Genomic DNA, 25,259 nt, shown 5'->3' with positions numbered 1-25,259 from the left:
GCTCCTTACAAAATGATGATGTTTAAACTTTTTGACTTCATTCATACAGTATGCAGGTTCTGATTATCCCTCCTTCTTGGTCCAAGGAGTATAACACATTAATCTTCTATTACTGCAAAATGATTACATTATTTTGATAATTGCAAGGTAGACTATCTCTGGCTAATCTGGATAATTTGTTTGGGGTGGTCAAAAGCATAGCAAACAAAGGAATTTCTATCAGTATTAGCTGTTTGGAATTCCAGAAGGCATTTGATAAAGCTCCTCACAAGCAACTTTTATAAAAAGTAAAGGTGCAAGGAATTTCAACAAATTTAAGACATGAATTGGTAATTTATTATGAAAAAGAAGGCAGTTACCCACTCCCTATTTACCTGCTTTTCCCTTCTGTGTTAGGTAACCACCTCTCTATATCTGCTATCTTGGTTCTCTGCTTTGTAGTTATAACTCAGTAACTCCAGCTGTTGCCTCCAACTCCATTTCTCCAGCTTGAGCAGCCAATGAGATTTTCGGCAAATGGGATTTATCTAGGTTACATGAAATGCTGATGATTTCCCACATGCCACAGGGCAGGCAATTGATTTGACAAAGCTTCCTTGCCATATCTTTAAGTTTACTTAACTTGTTTTAACCTTTACTTTTGTACTGTATAAACTGGAAATAACAAGAAAAACAAATTCCTTGCACTAACCACTGTGCTGGTTTAGAAATTTCTATTTTCAAAATTATTGGGGTTGAAACAAAATGATGAACAGCAGCAGCTCAACAAATAATCCACTCCAGACTTTCCTGTGATGTCACTGTTGTTAGGTTTCTTTGCTGCTGAATCACATTCTGTAGGCTCTGTCCCTTGGTTTCTGAAGATGAGTCCCTACTGTGCCCATACTTGGTGTCGTTATTTACAAATCTCCAACTTCTCCCATCATGTTTCCAAATCATCTGTCGGCATACCCTCTCCCGTCATTTCTGAAGCTACTGTCAACAAGTTCTCTTGCATTGTTTCAAAAACTGTTGCCCCTACTGTCTCCCACTCCTTATGAAGTTGCCGCAATGACAGTCATTTGCACTGTTTCAGAAACGGCTGCTCCTCCTCTCCCCCATGTTGTTTCAGAAGTTGCTGTCTTTCTCCTTTTTATGAAGGTGCTATATCAGCAGTCTCTTGTGTTGTTTCAGAAAGTGATAGCCTATCTCCAGCTCATTCTTTATGACCTGCTGTTGTATCTCTCATTGTTTCACTCAAGATGTTTATGAAGTTGCAGTCCAATCTCTATCCCACTCTTTATGAAGTTGTTGGCCCCATTCAGTTTTGTGTTTTTTTTAGAAGATACAGTCCCCAATCTCTATCCTGCTCTTTATGAAGCCACTGCCCCCATTCTCTGCTGAAAATAATTCCTGGGTAACTCCACTACAGTCCAAATAACATCCATTAACCAACCTCTGTTTTGTGTTAGAGCCAATTTCATATCCATCTTGTTATGGTCACTTTTATTCCATATGTTTTAATTTTACTCACAAATTTGTTGTGCAGCACCAAATCAAATGCCTTTTGGAAATTCATGCATACAATATCAATAGCATCACCCTCATTGACCCTGTCAGGAGCATTATAAAACAAAGTATGATAGCTCCATAAGGAAGTGTTAGGTCAGAAGGCTAAAACCTTAGTCAAAGTGCTAGATGTAAAGAAAGATAGTAAGGAAGAGAAGTGGAGAGATCCATAGAGAGAATTCCAGAGCTTAGATCCCAGGCAACTGAAGGAACAGCCACCAGTGATGGTGCAACTGAAATCAGGCATCCTCAAAAGGCCAGATTTAGAGTGCAGATATCCTAAGGGCTTTTCAAACTGAAGGAAATTAGATAGAGAAGGGTGAGGCCACAGAGGGATTTGAAAATGACCATGATTATTTTGTTACAGACAAGGGAGAAATGGCAGGATTGTTCCCTCTCTTCCAGCAAACAATTAACTGCAGCACAAAGTATTTTAAAGAAGAGCTATTTTGACCCCTTGAACACTTTGATTCTCAAGAACAGACATAGGACAAATTTTCTAATAAGTTGAAAAAATAGAAAGAATAAATATTTGTTCCTGAACACCTGAATGTAATGACAACAGCACTCACACAAGACATACACACACATAAGGAAAGCTTATTACAAAAGAGGTAAGCACTTAGCTTTTTAAGGAATCCTACAAAGTCACCATTACTCTTGTCTTTTTAAGATGGAAACTGGAAACTTTGCAGGCTGGATAATTTTCCTTTGGTCCACTGAAGAAAATGGAGGTTGGAACACAGTGACTCATTGCTTTTAAAAGTAAATTTCTAATTTTTCTAGTTGAAGATTTCATTGAGCCCCTGTAGCAATGATTGGGCTTAGTTATACACATCTGTAGGTAAAAAGCTAACCTCAGTGACCTGCCTTTTGTTGGACTCCAGGCAAAATTCTTTCTTTGTGGGTGGGATCTCTTCCCTCTGTGGGTCTTCTAGACTAACTGAACATCAGAGGCTGTTCTTATTAGAGACTGCTCTCACATCTATGTTACCAAGGTCTCTGCATCCTTGGAAATACAGAAACCACTTGATTCCAGTGATAGTTTGAGGCCCTCCACCTCTCAAATTCTATGCTTCAGAATCCTTCCAGGATTAAACCAGTCATAGGCTGGAGAGGTAGTAATAAGAAACAAAGAAGTGCTGTCGGAACAGCACTTTTGCATCAGTTTTCACAGTAGTAGATACCCGCAGCCTACCAGAGGTGAGCATTGTGACCATCACTGAGGAGAAAATGCTGGGAAAGTTGAAAGGTCTGAAGGTGAATAAATCACATGGACCAGGTGGACTACACCCCACAGTTCTAAAGGAAATAGCTGAGCAGATTGTGAAGGCATTAATGGTGATCTCTCAGGAATCACTGGATTCCAGGAGGGTGCAAGAGAATTAAAATAGCTATTGTAACAGTCAAAGAGGGAGAGAGAAGCAGCAAATGGCTAATGAAGGAAGAGAAAGTCAGTTAACCTGACCTTGGTCATTTATAAGATTTTAGAGTCTATTATTAGGATAAATTGTGGCATATTTCGGAGTGCATGGTAAAATAGGGCTGAATCAGTGTGGCTTTGTCAAGGGGAGGTTATGCCTGACAAATCCATTTAAATTTTTTGAGGAATTAATGAGCAAGTTAACCAAAGGACAGTCAGGGAATGATCTATTTGGATTTCCAGAAAATCTTTGACAATCTGCTGCACAGGAGGCTGCCAATTTAGATAAGAATCAATTATGTTAGGGACAAGGTACTGGCATGGATAAAGGATTGGCTGACTGGCAGATGGCAGACAATGGGGATTAAGGAGTCATTTTCAAGATGGCAGCCAGTGACTAGCTGACTTTTGCAGGGGACATAGTTGGGATCACAATTATTCATATCATTCATTAACAATGTGGACAAAGGAATGAGAGTATTGTTGTTAAGTTTGCAGATGACACAAAGATCAGTGGAGGAACATGAAGTACTTAGGAGGCGGGGATGCAACAGAAGGATTTGGACAGGCTAGGAGAATGGATAAACAAGTGGCAGATGGAATATAGATTAGATTAGATTACTTACAGTGTGGAAACAGGCCCTTCGGCCCAACAAGTCCACACCGCCCCGCCGAAGCTAACCCACCCATACCCCTACATGTACATCTACATCTACATCTACCCCTTACCTAACACTACGGGCAATTTAGCATGGCCAATTCACCTGACCTGCACATCTTTGGACTGTGGGAGGAAACCGGAGCACCCGGAGGAAACCCACGCAGACACGGGGAGAACGTGCAAACTCCACACAATCAGTCGCCTGAGGCGGGAAACGAACCCGGGTCTCCAGCGCTGTGAGGCAGCAGTGCTAACCACTGTGCCACCATGCCGCCCATTAATGTGGGGATGTGTGAGGTTATGTACTTTGGTAGGAAGAATAGAGGCATAAGTGAGGAAATGCTTCAGAAATCTGAAGCACAAAGGGAATGAGGAGCTCTAGTTCAGGATTCTTTTAATGTTTACATGCATGTTCAGTTGGCAGTTAAAAAGGCAAATGCAATGATAGTATTCATTTTGAGAAGGCTCGAATAAAAGAGCAGCGATGTACTACGAAGGCTGTATAAGGCTCTGGTCAGACAGGATTCGAAAATATTGTAAGCAGTTTGGGGCCCTGTATTCAAGGAAGGATGTGTTGGCCTTGGAAGGCGTCCAGAGGAGGTTTACAAGAATTGATCCTGAGGTGAAGGACTTGTCATATGAGGAGCAACTAAGGACTCTGGGTCTGTACTTCATGGAGTTTAGGAAGATGAGGGATGATCTCATTGAAACTGACAAAATATTGCGAGGCATGGATAAAGTGGACATGGAAATGTTTTCACTGATATGAGACCCTAGGGCCCAAGGGCACAGCCCTAGAGTGAAGGGACAACCCTTTAGAACTGAAGTGAGGAGGAATTTCTTCAGGGTGTTTTTCTGTAAAATTTATTGCCACAGAGGGCTGTGGAAGCCAAATCATTTAGTGTATTTAAAAGAGGGATAGATAGCTTCTTGGTTAGTAAGGGGATCAAAGGTTACAGGGAGAAAGCATGAGAATGAGGTTGAGAAACATATCAGCCATGATCAGATGCGGAGCAGATTCAATGGGCTGAAAGATTTAATTCTCCATATTCATGGTCTTATACATGTTGGATGTCACAGGCAGCCACTCCCAAATGTGTAAAGGAGGTCACCAGTATGCTGTTCAGACGTTCATGTGACTAATCAGATCATACAACCAATGATTGCCAGCTGAAAGATCCATGGGATTTGTTACCATGATAGGTTATCCACATGTGCAAGATGTCCTTAGCTGCACCCATATGACTATCAAATCTTTATGAGATCAGTGAAAGCGGTCATAAACAGGAAATATTTTTATTCAGTCAACCTACACATTGTATGTGATTATCATGCATTATGCACGTGTGTGCACACTTTCCAGGCAGCAGCCATGATACTAAAGTCTTCATAACTCACAGCTGTAATATTTCTTCATTCCACAATCACAGCTACATGGATAGATATTTGGTGATTGAGGTTTGACTGGTCAGGGCAAGCCGTACAAATTGAACCAGCAATGGTCCACAGAGCATCAGTAATTTACAAACGGTGTAACCTGGTAATGCAAAGCAATGTGAATCTCAATCTGAACAGAGGACAAAGAGAAGGCACAAACCTCATCTGATGAGAACAGGGAAACTAAGCTGAAAGGAGAACAAGAACATCTCCCTGCTGCCAAAACCAGAAGGTTAGAGATAGATGCCAGGGATGCCGGAGAAAACCATATCCCTCTATTCTTCTGGTACCTTGCTCTACATTGAGGAACAGCAGCTAATATTTCTTCTTTAGCTGTAGAAGTCATATATTCTCCAATAAATCACTTGCATAGGCCTTTTAAAGCTTGTGAAATATTCTGTACGTTACTTCAAGACACAATGCCACTTGCAAACATGTTGATGGGTGTTTCTGCCTCCAATAAATACATCAAATAATAATGGAAGCACAGACACATTTTAATGGAACAGCAACATATTATTGTTAAACAATAATGTCATCAGTCCCTAGTGCTGTGGATTCCTAGAATCAGTGATTTGACCTGGGCAATCTGTTGATCTCGATGCCCAATGGCCTTTGATGACCATTAGTAGTCCTTTAGTAGCTTGTTACCCAAAACGTATCAGAAAACTAAGGCGGTCCATCGCCAATGAGGGAGCTGTTTGCTGATGGAGTTCAGGTCACTGGCAGAGGTACGGAGAAACTCAATAGCACCTCTCTCTGATTCCTATGGATGGAGGTGCACCTTGAGGGGTGTCCGTGAATACCACTGACCTGAGATAGTCCATTGCTGCAATGAGGTAATAGTTCACAATATACATTAACAATTTGGATGAAGGAATTGAATGCCATATCTCCAAATTTCCAGATGACTCCAAGTTGAGTGGCAGTGTGTGCTGTGGGGAGGATGCTAAGAGGTTGCAGGGTGACTTGGGTAGTCTGGCTGAATGGGCACATACTTGGCAAATGCAATATAATGCAAATAAATGTGAGGTTATCCAATTTGGTCACAAATACAGGAAGGCAGATTATACCTGAATGCTGGCAGTTTAGGAGAAGATGAGGTGCAATGAGATCTGAGTGTCATGGTGGAACAATCGCTGAAGGTTGGCATATAGGTGCAGCTGGCAGTGACGAAAGCTAATGGTATGCTGCCCTTCATAGTGCGACGATTTGAGTATCTGAGTATGGATGTCTTGCTGCAGTTATTCAGGGCCTTGGTGAGGCCACACCATGACTATTGTGTGCAGTTTAGGTCTCCTGATCTGAGGAAGGACATTCTTGCTATTGAGGGAATTCATCAGACTGATTCCTGAGATGGCAGAACAGATATATGCGAAAAGATTGGATTAACTAGGCTTGTATTGGCTGGAATTTAGAATGAGAGGAAATCTCATCGAACATATTAAATCCTGATGGGACTGGACAACTAGATGTGGGTAGAATATTCCTGATGTTGGGGAACTAGAGGTCACACCTGTGAATAAGGACTGAGATGAGGAAGAGTTTCTTCACTCAGAGTTGTGAACCTGTGGAATTCTCTACCACAGGAAGCTGTTGGGACCAGCTCATTAGATATCTTCAAGAGGAGCTGGACATGGACCTTGCGGCTAAAGTGATTAAGAGTTATGGAGAGAAAGTAGGAATAGGATACTGAGATTGCATGATCAGCCGTGGTCATATTGAATGGTGGTGCAGGTCCAAAGGTCCGAATTGCCTACTCCTATGCCTATTTTCTGTGTTTCTACATAACAACGATGGTCTGAATGTTTGTATTCAAACCATGCATCCACCGAGTGCTCTCCCGATTCTCCCTCTCCAGGACTGTCACCAATCTCTTCAACCTCACCCACCTGAGTTATGACAGAGCCCATGGCTTGGATGTATGCTTCAATTGCACACACGTCTACCCAATGCCTTGGGATTCTTGTCAATAGCTAAACCTGTAAGTAGGATCTGCAACATTTGCCCAATATCTCCTTATGAGGCTCAGTGTCAAACGTAATTTGATAATGGCTCTGTGAAGCACTTTTAGATATTTTATTACATTAAAAGCACATTCTAAATATTAGTTGTTGTCATTGCATACAAGTGCTTCCCTAATCAAGAGACCTAAGGATGATCTGAAATTGGGCCTTGGATCTCAGTGATATTAACCGTGCAAGCCACGTGTGTCACCCCGTGGAGCTCAAGTTTTTTTGTCTCACAGGAATGGACCTTTTAAATCATCTGATTTGAACTGATCATTTACAGACATCAGTTGCTACTGCTGTAGCAGCCTCGGAAGAATCTTCCGCAGAGTTAACCTGGCTCCTGCTCCAAACTACCTTTTGGGTAGAGAAGTTCTAACGCTTTTTTCAAACACGATACTTAAAAAAATAAGACAACCAATTCCAGTTTTAAATGGTCACCAGGGATGTCTTCCAATCCAGATTTAGGTCAGGTGACTTTTAGATGCCTTTGGGGTGCAAAAGTAGCCCTTGTTGTAACTGTTAAACCCCTGTAAAATGGGTGCTCTTGCTCTCCTTTATGGAGAGCATCCAAAACAATGTTTTAAAATTAGTGCTGTATGCCATTTGTGAGTGCAAAAAAATATGTACTTCTTAACGTGGATCTCTCTTTCACTACAAGGTTAAACAATGGGTCAATTGAACTGTCCAGGACTGGAAATTATAAAGTTTTGATAGTCAAGAATACCAAGGGATATTGAGTGTCGGTCGGTAAATAATGTTAGGGTACAGGTTAGCCACGATCTTTCTGTACAAGATGAACTTTGGAGGAGTTCATAATGTTTCTTCTCCCTCTGGGATAGTTTGTTTGTCATTTACAGAAATGATTTGGATAAGAATGTAGGAGGCATGGTTAATAAGTTTGTGGATGATGCCAAAATTGGTGGCATAGTAGACAGTGAAGAAGGTTTTCTAAGTTTACAAAGGGATCTTGATTAAATGGGTCAATGGTTGAAAAATGGCAGATGGAGTTCAGTCTGGTTAAATGTGAGGTATTGCATTTTGGTAAAACAGACAGGGGCAGGACTTATACAATTAATGGTAGGCCCTTGGCTAGTGTTGTTGAACAGGCAGACCTAGGGGTGCAGGTACATAATTCTTTGAAATTTGCATCACATAAGTCAGGGTGTTTAAAAAGCTGCTTGGCAGGTTTACCTTCATTGTTGAGTACTTTGAGTGTAGGAGTTGGGAAGTCATGTTGAGATTGTACCGTACACTGGTGACGCCTTGTCTGGAGTACTGCGTCCATTTTTGGTCACCCAGTTATAGGAAGGATATTATTAAATTGGAGAGATTTAGAAGAGATTTACCAGGATGTTGCCAAGTATGGAAGGTTTGAGTTATAAAGAAAGGTTGGTTAGAGTCATAGAGATGTACAGCATGGAAACAAACCCTTCTGTCCAACCTGTCCATGCCAACCAGATATCCCAACCCACTTTAGTCCCACCTGTCAGCACCCAGGCCATATCCCTCCAAACCCTTCCTATTCATTTACCCATCCAAATGCCTCTTAAATGTTGCAATTGTACCAGCCTCCACCACTTATAGGCTGGGACTTTTTTTCACTGAAGTGTAAGAAGTTGAGAAGTGACCTTATAGAGGTTTATAAAATCATTAGGGTTAGAGATTGGATTAATGGCAGGTGTCTTTTCCCAAGGGTGAAGGATTTCAAGACCAGGGGGCATATTTTAAAATCTCTCCTCTCACCTTCAAAAAGTCATAAGGGCCATTTTTTTTTAAACACGGGGGTGGTTTGCATTTGGAATGAACTTCTTGAGGAAGTGATAGATATGGACACAGTTGTAACATTTAAAAGACATTTGGATAGATCCACGAATAGGAAAGGTTTGGAGGGATATGGGCCAGGAGCAGGCAAGTGGAATTAGTTTAGTTCGAGATTATGTTCGGCATAGACTGGTTGAACTAAAAGGTGTGTTTCCATGCTGTATGCCTGTATAACCACTTGTTCAGAATGTTCCTACAGCAGTACACATGGGATTGTTCACTGAAATTCCCAATCATATAAACAGCCTAAATGTGATTGTTCAGAATCACCATCTGTTGGTGCTCTCTCATCATCTTTATTCTATTGTGTGGAATAATTTAATGGATAGTGATTGCATATTTAATTTAAAGATAATTTCACTGTGCTGTGTGACAAAGTGTGAAATAGGAGAGGTTCCAGGAGGGAAACCTGTGATATATCAAGCAGAGAAACTTATTGTATCTTCCAAAAATCAAAAATACGTTTGGCTGGCTGCAGACTTTCAACAAAAATTAGGGTCCTAGACTAGAAAGTGCTGCTCACCTGGAGTTGCCAGTCACAGAATAACCAGAGAAAAGTCAGTCCCTTAAGTAGAAATGCTAGAATCTGTGCGAAACTTTTCCTCCAATCACAGGCTGGTTGTCTCTCAAATTAGTGACCTAGACAGAAAACAAAGCTGCAAGAAGACATTGGGAGGGGAATAAAAACCTGCAAGAGGTGATTGTGGGGGAAGAGGCTCCAAACAAAGTGAGAGACAAGAAGGAGATTGATAGAAGGGATTGAAAGAGACAAATCTGTAAGTGGGAGTGGGGTGAGAAGGAGGCAGCAAGGGTAAGGAGAGACAGAACATTTTCAAACCTGTCAATAAAAGACTACTCAACGAAAGTTTGAAGTTACCAGAGTAATGAATCACATGACAATTAATATGGAATCTCTAGCTTTTGGCTCCACATGGGGAAAGGTTGCACAAGATGTTATTGTAATGAATACATTGTCAATTGTTTGATTTAAATCTGAGATTCAGAGCTCAGATGCAATTATAACTACCCAGCTAAAATCTTCCAGACTCATGCATTGGCAGTGGAAACTCATTAGCTGTGACCTTACATGTTTAGGAAGATGGTATTGTTTTGTGTGTAGGGATGTGTTCAGTTACTTTGGAAAAACTTTTGTTGTTAACCTATATTGCTGTCTTGTGCTAATTTTAAATGCTGCAATGTCTAAGAAATTAATGTTTTCATTGTGTTTTGTGACTTTAAATTTCATGGAGAGTTGACAATACTTGAGGACTTCGCTTAATTATAATTCTGCTTCGATGTGAGCCTAAATATATCATACATCAACATGAATACCAAAGGTAATGTTACACGATTGGATTACCTAAGAAATGAATTAACAAGAATGAAAAGGGAGGCTCTGAAAACTAAGAAAGGATTTCCCAAAAATTAAAAAGTAGCCCTCAAAAGACCCCTTGTAAAAAGGTTGTCTTGACCCCTGCTCAGTAACTAACCCTTAGCACTAGATCCAAATCCCATATTTATGCAAAATTAGTACAGATCAAGGGACAACCCCCAGCCCATTCCCCACAAAATAACAACCTACCAGCACTAGTTAAACATTCAGGGATGTCAGCACCTTCACACCCACCAGATACTGAATGTAATTGCATTCTGTTACTTTTCAAGAAGGATCAAGAGGCAGAAACATTCAAGAAGTGTTCACTTTACAAGCTGTAAAGTTAGAATGAGCTGTTCCCTGCCCAAAATGACTAATGATGTCACATGATTAGTCTCTTTAAAGTGACAGTCTACCATACTTATCAAATACACAACACAACCCAAGCTGAATAAAGCCATCAAGTGATAACTAATTCACCAATTAAAGGTCTCATTTGATGGTGAGACAGGAAGCTTGGACCTTCACCACAGAACTTAATTAAGACAAGATGTAATGGGGGTTCTGGTTTACCACCAACCCACTTAATTAAATTCACTTCCAGGCATTTTGCCTCCAGGATTGCAAGATTATCCCCAATGTTACTGTAGATTAACTTAGTTGAATTTTGTTCAAAGTTTGCCAGTATAAAAAATTGAGAAATTTTCTTTCTTTGTTAAAATCACAGAGTCATGGAAACAGACCATTCAGTCTAACTAGTCAGGCCAATCAAATTTTCCAAACTAAACTAGTCCCACTTTCCTGTATTTGCCCACATCTCTCTAAACTATCCCTATTCAAATGAATCTGTCCTGATGTTTTCAAAATTTTGTAACTCTACCCGCATCGACCAGTTCCTCTGGCAGTTCATTCTACATATGAACCACCCTCTGTGTGAAAAAGTTGCCCCTCAGTCTCTTTTAAATCTTTCTCCTCTCACCTTAAAATATGCCTGCTAGTTTTAAACCTCCCTAACTGAGGGGAAAAACCTTTGCCAATCATCTTATCTATGCCCCATATGATTTTATATAACCTCTATAAGGCTACCTCTCAACCTCCTATACTCTAGTGATAAAAGGCCCAGCCCATCCTTGTAATTCAAACCCTCTAGTCCCAGAAAAATTCTGGTAAATCTTTTCTTAATCTTCTCCAACTGAATGATATCCTTCTAATAGCAGTGTGATCAGAACTGTACACAGTATTCTAAAAGTGGCCTCACCAGCATTCTGTAAAACCTCAACAAGACATCCCAACTCCCTTACTCAATAGTCAAAGCAATGAAGGCAAGCATGCTAACCTCCTCCTTAACTATCATGTCTACCTGTGATGCAACTTTCAAAGAACTATGTACCTGAACCCCTAGGTCTCTCTGTTTGACAACACTATCCAGGACCCTACCATTAACTGTATAAGTTCTGTCCTTGTTCATTTTACCAAAATGCAATGCCTCACATTTATTAAAATTAATTTTTTTCTGCCACTTCTCAGCCCACTGGCCCAATTGACAAGACCCCTTTGTAATCTTAGATAACCTTCTAAACTGTCAACAATACCACCAATTTTGATGTCATCTGCAAACTTACTACCCATGTTTCCTAACCTCTCATCCAAATCATTTGTGTAATTGACAAACAAGTGTGGACCCAGTACCAATCCCTGTGGAACACTGCTGGTCACAGGCCTCCAGTCTGAAAAACAACCTCCACCACCACCCTTGGCCTCCTACTGTCAATTTTGTATCCAGTTGGCAAGCTCTCCCTGAATCCCATGTGATCTAACTTTACTAATTAGTCTACCATGTGGACTAAAGGCTTTATTAAACTCCAAGTAGACAACGTCTACCATTCATCAACCTTTTTGGTTACATTGTCAAAAAACTCAATCAAGTTTGTGAGACATTATTTCCCACACACAAAGCCATGCTGACTATTCCTAATCAGTCCTTGTCTCACCACATGCATGTAAATCCTATCTCTCAGAATCCCCTTCAACAACTTACCCACCATGGATGTCAGACTCACAGGTCTATAGTACCCAACTTCTCCTTACAGGATTCATTAAATAAAGGCACAGTATTAGTCACCCTCCAGTCCTCTGACACCTCACCCCTGGCAGTAGATGATACAAACATCTCTGCTACAGACCCACAATTTCTTCCCTAACTTCCCACAACGTCCCGGGATACATTTGATCAGGTCCAGGAGATTTATCGACGTTTTTTTAAGACTTCCAGCACTTTTTGTTTTCCCAAGACATCAATGTTTATTTCCCAAAGTTCCCTAGACTCCATTTTATTCTCTGCAGTAAAAACTGATGTGAAATATTTGTTTAGTTTCTCTCTCACTTCATGTCATTCTTTAAGGGACCCTATTCTGTCCCTGGATGCTCTTTTGTCTTAATATACTTGTAGAATGTCTATGGATTATCTTTAATCTTACCTGCCAATGCAATCACATGTCCCTTTTGGCCCTCCTAATTTCCTTCTTAAGAATGTCCCTACACCCCTAATACTCTTCAAGAAATTCACTTGATCCCAGTTGTCTATACCTAATATATGATTCCTTCTTATTCTTGACCAGAGCCTCAATATCCTTATTCATCCATTGTTCTCTACTCTTACCAGCCTTACCCTTCACTTTAACAGGAATATATATTGCATAAAAAAGTAAAATTTAAATGGAAAGTTTGAAAGAAACACAAAATTCTGGAAGAACACAATATTTTCATCAACGTTTGTGAAGAGAAATTGGAAGTTTTAATGTTCTAAGGAAGGATCTTAAGTCCAAAAAGTTTATCTGTCTTTTCTCCTTACAGATGCCAATGGACATGCTGTGTATTTAGATTGTAGTTTCCATCAGTATTTGCTTTTGATCTTGTAATCATGGACATTTCTTTTTTCAGGCAGTTTATTCTGACGAATGGAAACAGGGAAAGAATCCTCTGAACAGGCTGTGCCATACTTGTCACCTTGTGAAGCCACTACGGTCTAAGCATTGTCATGTTACTAACCGTTGTGTGAGGTGCTTTGACCATTACTGCCCTTACATCTATAATGACGTAGGCTACAGAAACAGGTACAGTGATCTTCATTTCAATTATATTTTTGAATATATATGTCATTTAAGTTTAAAATATATGCTTCGTTATTCCGTTCTTTTGGATTCCTTTTCTTTAAAGAATAGATTTGAATATAAGAACAGGACAATATTACTGTCCTCTACCTACCCTCCACCCGCTCAGTCATCTGTTCCCTAATCCATATTTTTTCCTCTCTACCTTCCATCTCGTTTCCCTTTTTTAATTGACAATTTTCTTTTCATGTTCCTAGGTTTCTAGGTTCCACAAAGTTAGCCAGGGCCACTGCTGCTCCAGGATCTTTTCCCAATATTGAAAATCAGCACCACCCCACTAACACTACCCCAAACAATCCACTGCTCAGGATGGCGAGTGCCACCAGACAGTTGGCAGCCTTGCCCATCTCTCATCCCAAACACAATCTTCACTGGAAATTCAGACTTTATTCTCACAACTCGAGATCTGCTCATGAGAATTCCATAGAGAGCAGACATTAAGATAGGGTGGTGGCGATGGTGTGAACAAAAAAATATAGATAACCTTCTGATGGATAACCAATCAAAAATAAACATTTGATTCAAGATGCAAGCTTTGGACCTTGGTCGTGATGCTCTTTCATGTGGTTAACGTGTCTGAAATGTTAAATTCTCTTTCATTTTACAATCAAGTAACAATCTAGCCGCGAAATTTTGGCGGAATTCTCAATAAGAGTAAGTTCAACTTACTAATTGACCTACACTCAAAACAGTTCAGAAACGCTTTGTAATTTGTTTTGTATATGTTTATTTTTGGATATAATTGGCCATCAATGATTTCGTAAATTAGAGAGAATGGCTCATTTTTGGATGAGCACAGACATAATGGGCAATGTTACCCTTTTCTATGATGTAAAGTTTCTATGGGTAGAATTTTCCATTCCCTTAGGTAATGTGGGAAACATCAAGAGACTTGGGAAAATGCTATGAAAATGATAAAATCACAAACTCAACACTGAGAAAATAATTTTCTGATTTTCAACTTAAATGGCAAGTTTAGAATTTTGCTAATAAATAGCAACTACCTCTTTTCCGTGCATATGCATCTTATTAATAGCCCAACTCACCTCATTTCTATACAACTTCCAATTCCAATTTCCTGAGAATCTAGACAGCATTAATTTCCGATATGAAAGTCAGAGCACTTACTTGGCAGCAGCAGCTCACTGCTTGCCTTTCTGCACCTTTATCCAACTCTGTCTTTATCACATCCCTACAGGGTAGAACCAGGAGAAGTGGTGAGCTTTTTCCAGTGATTGAGTAAGAAGTGCAGAGAACAGAAAGGGTTATGTGTTAGGAGGATGACGTAGAGAAAAATTTTTGATATGAGATATGATGCATGCAATAACAAGCATTGTTGTCCATGAGCTTTGATATGAGGCAACTTGCATAGCAGAAAGAGAGTGAGAGGTGGCCCTGTGAGTGTGAGAACATAGAACATAGAAAAATACAGCGCAGTACAGGCCCTTCGGCCCTCGATGTTGCACCGACCGAAGCCTACCTAACCTACACTAGCCCAATAACCTCCATATGCTTGTCCAATGCCCGCTTAAATGACCATAAAGAGGGAGAGTCCACCACTGCTACTGGCAGGGCATTCCATGAACTCACAACCCGCTGAGTAAAAAATCTACCCCTAACATCTGTCCTATACCTACCACCCCTTAATTTAAAGCTGTGTCCCCTGGTAACAGCTGACTTCATTAGCGGAAAAAGGTTCTCACTGTCAACCCTATCTAAACCCCTAATCATCTTGTACACCTCTATCAAATCTCCCCTAAACCTTCTTTTCTCCAATGAGAAAAGCCCCAAGTGCCTCAGCCTTTCCTCATACGATCTTCCTACCATGCCAGGCAACATCCTGGTAAACCTCCTCTGCACTCTGCCTCCACATCCTTCCTATAGTATGGCGACCAAAACTGCACACAATACTCCAGATGAGGCCGCACCAGAGTCTTATACAACTGCAACATGACCTCAGGACTCCGGAACTCAATTCCTCTACCAATAAAGCCCAGTACACCATATGCCTTCTTCACAGCACTATTTACCTGGGTGGCAACTTTCAAAGATCTGTGTACATGGACACCAAGATCCCTCTGCTCATCCACACTACCAAGTAGTCTACCATTAGCCCAGTAGTCCATCTTCTTGTTACTCCTACCAAAGTGAATGACTTCACACTTAGCTACATTGAATTCCATTTGCCACTTTACTGCCCAGCTCTGTAACTTATCTATATCCCGCTGTAACCTGCCACATCCTTCTTCGCTGTCCACAACTCCACCAACTTTCGTGTCATCTGCAAACTTGCTCACCCAGCCTTCAAGCCCCTCCTCCAGGTCATTTATAAAAATGATAAACAGCAATGGTCCCAAAACAGATCCTTGTGGAACACCGCTAGTAACTGCACTCCAAGATGAACCTATACCATCAACTACTACCCTCTGTCTCCTTCCAGCCAGCCAATTCCTAATCCAAATCTCTAATGCACCCTCAATGCCATACCTCCGTAGTTTTTGCATTAGCCTGCCATGGGGTACCTTATCGAACGCCTTGCTAAAATCCATATACACCACATCTACTGCTTTACCCTCGTCCACTTCCTTGGTCACCTTCTCAAAGAATTCAATAAGGTTTGTGAGGCACGACCTGCCCTTCACAAAACCATGCTGACTATTCTTGATCACATTATTCCTATCCAGATGTTCATAAATCCTATCCCTTACAATTCTCTCTAAGACTTTGCCCACGACAGAAGTGAGACTCACTGGCCTATAGTTACTTGGGCTATCCCTGCTCCCCTTCTTGAACAAGGGGACCACATTCGCTATCCTCCAGTCTTCTGGCACTATTCCCGTAGACAACGACGACATAAAAATCAAGGCCAATGGCTTCACTATCTCCTCCCTAGCTGCCCAGAGGATCCTAGGATAAATGCCATCAGGCCCAGGGGACTTATCTATTTTCATCCTTTCCAGAATTTCCAACACCTCTTCCCTACATACCTCAAAGCCGTCCATTCTAATTAATTGTGACTCAGTATTCACATCGGCAACAATGTCCTGTTCCTGAGTGAATACTAACGAAAAGTATTGATTTAGTGTCTCACCGATCTCCTCCGCCTCCACACACAACTTCCCACTACTATCCTTGACTGGACCGATACCTACCCTAGTCATCCTTTTCTTCCTGACATACCTATAGAAAGCCTTTGGGTTTTCCCTAATCCTATCAACTAAGGACTTTTCATGTCCCCTTCTCGCTGCTCTTAGCTCTCTCTTTAGATCCTTCCTGGCTACCTTTATAACTCTCAATCGCCCCAACTGAACCTTCACGCCTCATCTTTACATAGGCCGCCCTCTTCCCTTTCACAAGGGATTCCAATTCCTTGTTAAACCACGGCTCCCTCACAAGACCCTTTACTCCCTGCCTGACTGGTACATACTTATCAAGGACACTCATTAGCTGTTCCTTGAACAATCTCCACATATCATTTGTGTTCTTCCCTTGAAGCCTATTTTTCCAATCCACGCATCCTAAATCATGCCTCACCGCATCATAATTTCCCTGCCCCCAGCTATAACTGTTGCCCTGCAGTGCACACTTATCCCTCTCCATCACTAGAGTAAAAGTCACCGAGTTGTGGTCACTGCCCCCAAAGTGCTCACCTACCTCCAAGTCTAACACCTGGCCTGGTTCATTACCTAGAACCAAATCCAGTATAGCCTCACCTCTTGTTGGCCTGTCTACATATTGTGTCAGGAAACCCTCCTGCACACATTGGACAAACACCGACCCATCTAACGAACTCGAGCTATAGCTTTCCCAGTCAATATCTGGGAAGTTAAAGTCCCCCATAACAACCACCCTGCTACTTTCACTCTTCTCCTGAATCATCCTCGCAATACTTTCCTCTAATTCTCTCGGACTATTAGGAGGCCTGTAGAAAACTCCTAACAGAGTGACCTCACCTTTCCTATTTCTAACCTCCGCCCAAACTACCTCAGATGGCAAGTCTTCCTCCATCACCCTTTCTACTGCTGTAATACTATCCTTGACAAGCAATGCCACACCTCCCCCTCTTTTACCCCCATCTCTGACCCCACTAAAACATTTAAACCCTGGAACCTGCAACAGCCATTCCTGTCCCTGTTCTACCCACGTCTCTGTAATGGCCACAACATCGAAGTCCCAGGTACTAACCCATGCTGCAAGCTCACCTACCTTATTTCTTATACTTCTGGCATTGAAGTATACACACTTCAAGCCACCTTCCTGTTTACAGGCATCCTCCTTCGAGATCGATGGCATGTTCCTAACCTCCCTACACTCCAGGTCCTGCACCCTAAAGCTACACTCCAGGTTCCCATGCCCCAGCAGAGTTAGTTTAAACCCTCCCAAAGAGTACTAGCAAATCTCCCCCCAAGGATACTGGTGCCTCTCAGGTTCAGGTGTAGACCATCCTGTTTATAGAGGTCCCACCTTCCCCAGAAAGAACCCCAGTTATCCAAATACTGGAATCCCTCCCTCCTGCACCACCCCTGTAGCCACGCATTTAACTCCTCTCTCTCCCTATTCCTCGACTCTCTATCACGTGGCACGGGTAACAAACCAGAGACAACAACTCTGTTCGTTCTAGCTCTGAGCTTCCAACGTAGCTCCCTGAAAGCCTGTCTAACATCCTCACCCCTCTTCCTACCTATGTCGTTGGTGCCAACGTGGACCACGATCTGGGGCTGCTCCCCCTCCCCCTTAAGGACCCAGAAAACACGATCAGAGACATCACGTACCCTTGCACCTGGGAGGCAACATACCAATCGTGAGTCTCTGTCGCCCCCGCAAAACCGCCTATCTGTGCCCCTCACTATTGAGTCCCCAATAACTATCGCTCTACCTTTCACCACCCTTCCCTTCTGAACAACGGGGACAGGCTCCGTGCCAGAGGCCTGAACCTCGTTGCTTACCCCTGGTAAGTCATCCCCCCCACAAGTATCCAAAACGGTATACTTGTTCTTGAGGGGAATGACCGCAGGGGGTCCCTGCACTGGCTGCTTCCTCCCACTCCCCCTCACTGTCACCCATCTCTCTATAACTTTCGGAGTAACTACTTCCCTAAAGCTCTGATCTATGACCACCTCTGCCTCCCGAATGATCCGCAGTTCATCCAACTCCAGCTCCAGTTCCCTAACACGGTCTTGGAGGAGCTGGAGATGGGTGCACTTCTTGCAAGTGTAATCAGGAGGGATGCTAATGGCTTCACTCACCTCATACATGTTGCAAGAGGAACATTGCACTGCCTTCGCTGCCATCCCTCTAAAAGGTAAACTTTAAAAACTAGATCTAAAGAAACAAACAAGCAAAATGCAGCACTTACCTGCTTATCACAACGGGTCGTATTATTAGGTTAGAGGAGGAGGGTGGGTGGGAGGCTCTACCCCTGTAGCGCCTCAGGTTCCTCACCTGCGCGCTTTTATAAGAAAACAAACCTTCCCAGGTAAGCTAGTGCGACACCAGCTTCCGGGTCCGCTAGGCGCTTAAAAACAACTTTAAATTTTAGCCGTTAAAAAAACAAACAAAGGTAACAAAGAAACACTTATCCTTTCAGAGCACTGAAGATCATTAACCTTCTTCCTGGGACACTGCACTGACCAAAGCTAACGTTTGGGCCCAAGCTGGCCATGTCCAGTGGCATAGCCTCCTTTGCTAGTTAACAAGATACTTCTCTTCACCATCTCATCCATGAGTACCTTGAGCTCTGTCAGTGAACCAAGAACTTGCTAACTCACTTTTCTCAGCTATTTCCTCAGGAATAATAGTGAAGGGTGGTTCCCAGTTTGCAGTGTCTGAAACTGGTGTTTAAACATGGCACCAGTGGCATAAATGTTGCAAAGTCCCACCAGTGGGAGCATTTTCTCCTCTCCCTCTGCACAACTCCACAAGTCAGAGTCTGGATCACATTAATATGATGAATATTAGACAATTGTATGAGAAAAGTGGTCATCAGCCATGGTGGACTGACAGCCATGAATCTCACATTAAAAAAATTCCATTACCAAAATAAAATGGAAAAATGAAGTCCTACAATTCTAATATTATAATTCATTTTGAATCTTAAATTTAAGAAGTACTAAAAGACAGCAGTGCAAATTTTCACTCAAACACTTTGTGCCAATCATCTCCAACACTCTGGATAGTTCTCTTCTCCATATTCCAAAAATAATTGGATGCAATGAAAAAGAACAAAGATTGACAAGTAGGATACCAGAATTGACTGGGAAGATTTATTTAATAGCTGATCTGATTGTGGCCTCAACTCTAGTTTCCTGCCTCCTCTTTTACTCACTGATTAGTCAGCTAATTCTGCTTTAAAAATATTCAATTACCCTGACAGTACTGTTCCCTGAAGACTGGAATTCCACAGATCCATGACCACAGTGTCAGCTGGTTCTAGTCTCCTGGGCAAGTGGAAACATGCTTTCAGCATCTATCCTGTCAAATCTTTTATTATATTGTGTATTTAAATCCAACTATCTCCCATTCTTCGAAACTCCAGTGGATACTAACCCAACTTGTCTAAATTCTCTCATTAGATAACTCACAGAAATTAATCATGTGAATCTTCTCTGATCTATTTCTAATGCAATTATACCCTTTCCTGAGTAAAGAGAATAAAATCGCACACAGAGTCTGTTTGTGATCTAATCAATACCCCGAACAATTGTAGCAATTCTTTCCTTCTCTGATATTCCATTCATCTTGCACTAAACAACAGCATTCCTTTCACCTTCCTAACTGTTAGTTGTACTTGCATACTAACATTTTTTGAGTAATGTACTGGAGAGGACAGAACCTCTTAGCCTCAGAATTCTGTAATCTTCTCCATTTAAATAATATGCTGCTTTTCTATTCTCCCCGAAGGAAAGTTCACATTTTGCCTGCAGATCTATCAAATTTAGCAACCATATATTCAGTCTCTTCATCCATAGATTGTGTATAGTTGAGGCCTCTGCACTGATGCTTTTGGCACTCCACTGTCACACCTTTACACACCATAAACCTATGCATAATCTCTGTTTCCTGTTAGCCAACCAATCTCCTAATCACACAAATACGTCACCATCTATACCATGAGCTCTCATTTTCAGTCGTAATTTTTGACCTAACATCTTGTTTCTGGAAATCCAAGTGTACCACATTTACAGGTTTCCCTTTATCAATGGTGCTTGGTACTTCTTAAAGACCTGTAATAAACTAGTCAAACACTATTTCCCTTTCACAATCTCAAACTGATTCTGGCCAATTGTGTTCAGATTCTCATTCAAGTATTCCACCACACTCCTGGTTTGTACCTTGTAGATGATGGACAGGCTTTGGGCAGTCAGGAAGTGAGTTACTCCACGCAGTATTGCTACCCTCTGACCGGCTCTTGTAGCCACTGCATTTATGTGGTGAGTCCAGATGAGTTTCAGATCAATGATAACTCCCAGGATGTTGATAATACGGGATTCAGTGATGATAACACCATTGAATGTCAAGGGGTGGAGATTAGATTGCCTCTTGTTGGTGATGGTCATAGATATGGATATTGTCCAGATCTTGTTGCTTTTGGACACAGACAGCTTCAGTGTTTAAGGAGTCACAAATGGTGTTGAACATTGTGCAATCATTGGTGAATATCCCCACTTTTGACCTTCTGATAGAGGGAAGGTCATTGATGAAGCAAATGAAGATGATTAGGTCTGGGACATTACTCTGAGGAAACGCTGCAGAGATGTCCTGGGGCTGATTTAGTTAAGTTAAAAATATTTGTCTTGAACTAACTCATCTCCTATTTAAATGGCCCCTTTTGGCCCTTCAACCTGGCTCCACCATCTCAGCTACATGCCTCAGAATTATTCCCATACCCCTTAATTCCTTTAGTACATAAATGTCTATTGTCCTTTATGTTAAATGGGAGATCTCACAGAGCTGAAATATTAAGATTGAATGTATATAAATGGAGAGCATTGATTGATTAAGACTTGTCATGAGGACAAATGAGAAATGGCATTGGAAAGAAATTCATGCTGTTTCAGTCTTGTTGGAACAGGTATACATGATATATGTGTGTAAAATTCATATTCTGAATGTTATGGTTGTTATTTATGGTTATTTTTACAGGGTTTACTTTTTGGGCTTCTTAGCCACAATGTGCCTTAATAGTGTGTTGGGAGTCTACTTTGCTTGGGACTGGTTTAATGAGATGGGTCGTAGCATATTCATTGGAATCGGCTTCATTTTCCTGTCTGTTATTGCATTCGCTTCAGCAATAATGACCTGCATATATGTATGTACTGTTCTTATCTTTCAGATTACAATTTTTAGTGCTAACTATTAGAAGATCTCTCATACATTCATTCTTTCTCCTTTTGAAATGGTATCATATCAGAGCATAATCAGGTCATCATTGATCTTTTCCAGACACTTTCCAGCAGGGATCATTAGATTTAGGTTCTATATTCTTCTCAAATTGAATGGTATGTTTCAGAAATAATTGCAGGAGCTCAGCATAGATGCTACATTTTGCAAACAGTCATGAAGAACGACCTCCCAGAAGGAGATTTGACCCTAAACAATCCAATGCTAATTGTAGAGAGAGCTATTAGAGAAGCCTGAGAAAATATTCTTCAATTCGGAGAAGTTTTTTGTTTTATTGGGACAATCCCAAGTTGGGAGCAAAGATACAATGCTGCAAAATAATTACTTCTTCTTTATTAGATTAATGGACTAGTAATCCAGAGCACCACGCTAATGTTCTGTGAATTTGAATTTGAATAACACCATGACAGATGAGGAAATTTTGAATTTGATTTCAAAACTCTGGATTAAAAGCTAACCTAGTGGTGACCGAATAACCACTGTTGATTGTGGTTTAAAAAAATCTGATTCACTAAATTCCTTTTGGGGGAGAAAATCTGCCATTCTTACCTGATCTGGCTTACTTGTAACTCCAGACTCACAGCAATCCGGTTGGCTCCTTTGGGCAATTAGGAATGGATAATAAATGCTGACAAATGCTGGCCCAGCCAACAGTGCCAGCTTTCCGTGAACGACTAAAAAGATTAACCACAGGTGACAGCATTTTGTTAAAGCCGTGTGACCCCACAAGTAAGAGTAATTAAGATTTTGCAAGTGCCGTCACACTGAGTTGTTAAGATGAATAACATTGAGGCATTTTAGAAAAAGCAAAATAAGTACATAATAGAGAAAAGAGTAACAAAAATGCTGATAGGATTGGATAAAGTGGGGTGGGAAGAGGCTTATGTGGAGCACAAATGCCAGCATAGACCAAACTGAATGCTCTGTCACTGTGCTGTAAATTTTATGTAGTAAGTTTAATTTTTGAAATAAATTGAGTTCTATTAAAGTCATGAGATGAGATTTGAAGATACCACTTTAAAACAATGTTCACATTGTAATATTTTATTCTTGACTTAATTATCCAGAATCTACATTAATCATTACTAATAAATTTTATTTATGGTTGTAGCAAATAGGATGTGTCAATATGATAAGTACAACTTGTGTATTATTACTTTGACAATAATTGTGGTGCATTTTCAATTACAGAATCAATGTACTTTTTCTACTGTAGTACTTGTTCTAGAAATGCTATTTAATTGTATCCTAAGAAAATTTAATTGTAGTTTGTAAAGTTAAATTACAAGCAGTAACCTGTATAGTCAAATGTATTGGATAAATTTAATGTTAGTTTTGTTGCCCTCTAGTGTATCACTTTGGCTAAACCTACTAAACTCATTAGCTTCTCATATTGACTCATATTCTAATAACCAGAGAGTTGTTGAACCAGTATAAAATGGACTTACATGTCAGCACCATGTGGAATCCCCAGTGCAAATGATTCCATGGTAACTGCCCAGGAAGCTGAATTTTCCAAAGGAAAATTACAGTGCATCTGGAAAGTCCATTAAAATTGTTCAATTTGGACTGTTCCAACTCACTTGGACTTAACAGTTACCCAGGAAATAATTGTGGATTAAAACTCTACTGTCACTCCTGGGTAAGTATAAACTTGAACTCCCAGCATATTACTGAGACACCCCCATCAACTACATGACTTCTGATCCTTACCTCTCCCAGAATCTTAAGAAAAACCCTCTAGAATCATCCTCAACATGATTCCACCCTCAAGCTAATTGTGATAGGCTCAACATCTGTTCCCCCACTTACGTGACCTTGCAAGACCCAATACTCACTCCACCTCGGGCCTGACCCCCTGAAACCCACAAACTCTCCTAGATGTTTAACCTGAGATCCCTCACCCCAACCACTGAACCTAACTACACACACTCACCCAAACCAACAACTCCGCCCACCTGCTGGGCTTGACCCTCCACTCCACTCCACTTCTCACCCACTTGGACCTAACTACCCTCTGTTCTCACTCACCTATCTCGCACCTTACCATCCTACCGTCTGGAAACATACCCATTTTTGCCACCTGGCACCTCATTTAGCTAATTTCTGGTAAAATTCAGCTCAGGCTTTCCGACCCTGATTAGAATAATTGGGCCTTATGTTTTACTAATTTACAGGTCTGTTTGGTCTATCTGATGCGCATACATCCAACGATTGTTTAATTGTTCGGATCACATCATCTCTAAATTCATTTCAGAATACACTTGTTACTGGGTGTGATCTAATTTGACTGTTATTTCTATAACAGCCTCAGAAAACACTATTTTGGTACAAAATGGGAAAAGAAAACTTGGTGTATTGATACAAAACTTGAATTAATACTCGATTACTTTGTAAGAATACTAAGGCTTTCTAAAAACATCAAGAATTATTTTGTACTGAACTTAATAATGATGAGCTTTATTTTTACAGTTCTACACAGCTACAGTTAACATAACAATAAATGAACACATGAACCAGAAGAGATACAGTCACCTTTCTGATGAAAAAGGGCACTTCCGTAACCTCTTCAACAGGGGCATTAAACTGAACTTGATGGAGTTCTTTCACCTTATTGACCCACAGAAGGAGCATGAACTAAACACACTGAATCAGCTGTGTAGCATTTGATTAGTGTGGAATCTGTACCACTGGATCAGATTTTCTTTCATCAAAGTGGAAGCACAAATATCATTTTTACTTTTAAAAAGTCATCCTAATAATTTCTACTGTTACAGGAAAAATATAAAGATTTATTACTGCTGTACAACAAACCTGCTACTTTTTGAAGAGAATCAAGGATTAGGATAGGGAGAACCATTGTGGGTCTAGGTGCTTCTTCTATTTCTGGGCGCTTTAATTTTAACTGCGTTCTCCCACCTTTAACCCTCCCTCTCTCATCCCTCAGAATTGGGAACACGTGTCAAAATATTTCCCCTCTGCCTGTCCACTCATAGGCTCTTTTTTGATTTTTAGGGAAATATACTTTTTCACTAACTCATGTATTGCAGTCACATAGTAACAGCACCATCTGTGTTTGAATAGAAGTAAAATATTGGGGATGCTGGAAATCTAAAATAAAAAGCAAAATTGCTGGAGAAACTCAGCAGGTCCAGTGGCATCTGTGAATGTCACATGTTAAAAATTAGAAGATCTTAACTAGGCAGTTAACTTTTTTTCCCACTGTATTTTAAGACTTAAATTTAAGAATTGACTTATGGTTTGTTACAATAGTAATTAATACACTCCCAACACAAATAGGAGTTCCAGAACAAACACAGCCTTAAGCTTAAATTCCACATTACTTTGCAAAGAATGTGGCCTCAGTGATTTTCAGTTTTCACGGTTATTAGTTGGATGAGGTTTTTTTGGT

General features: G+C 40.8%; 1 protein-coding gene across 1 annotated transcript in view; it reads left to right on the top strand.

The window, feature by feature from the left end:
• LOC140485457 (uncharacterized) overlaps window positions 1–25,021 on the top strand; it is a 91,518-nt gene extending 66,497 nt beyond the window's left edge. The window contains exons 7-9 of the mRNA XM_072583660.1: window positions 13,218–13,390; window positions 21,590–21,755; window positions 24,320–25,021. Coding sequence (XP_072439761.1) covers window positions 13,218–13,390; window positions 21,590–21,755; window positions 24,320–24,517 — 537 coding nt within the window. The 3' untranslated portion in view covers window positions 24,518–25,021. The remainder of the gene's footprint in view (window positions 1–13,217; window positions 13,391–21,589; window positions 21,756–24,319) is intronic.
• Window positions 25,022–25,259: the final 238 nt, after the last annotated feature.

Source organism: Chiloscyllium punctatum, chromosome 14, assembly GCF_047496795.1.
Source record: "Chiloscyllium punctatum isolate Juve2018m chromosome 14, sChiPun1.3, whole genome shotgun sequence".
Lineage (NCBI taxonomy): Eukaryota > Metazoa > Chordata > Chondrichthyes > Orectolobiformes > Hemiscylliidae > Chiloscyllium > Chiloscyllium punctatum.
This window is presented reverse-complemented; position numbering and strand designations above follow the sequence as displayed.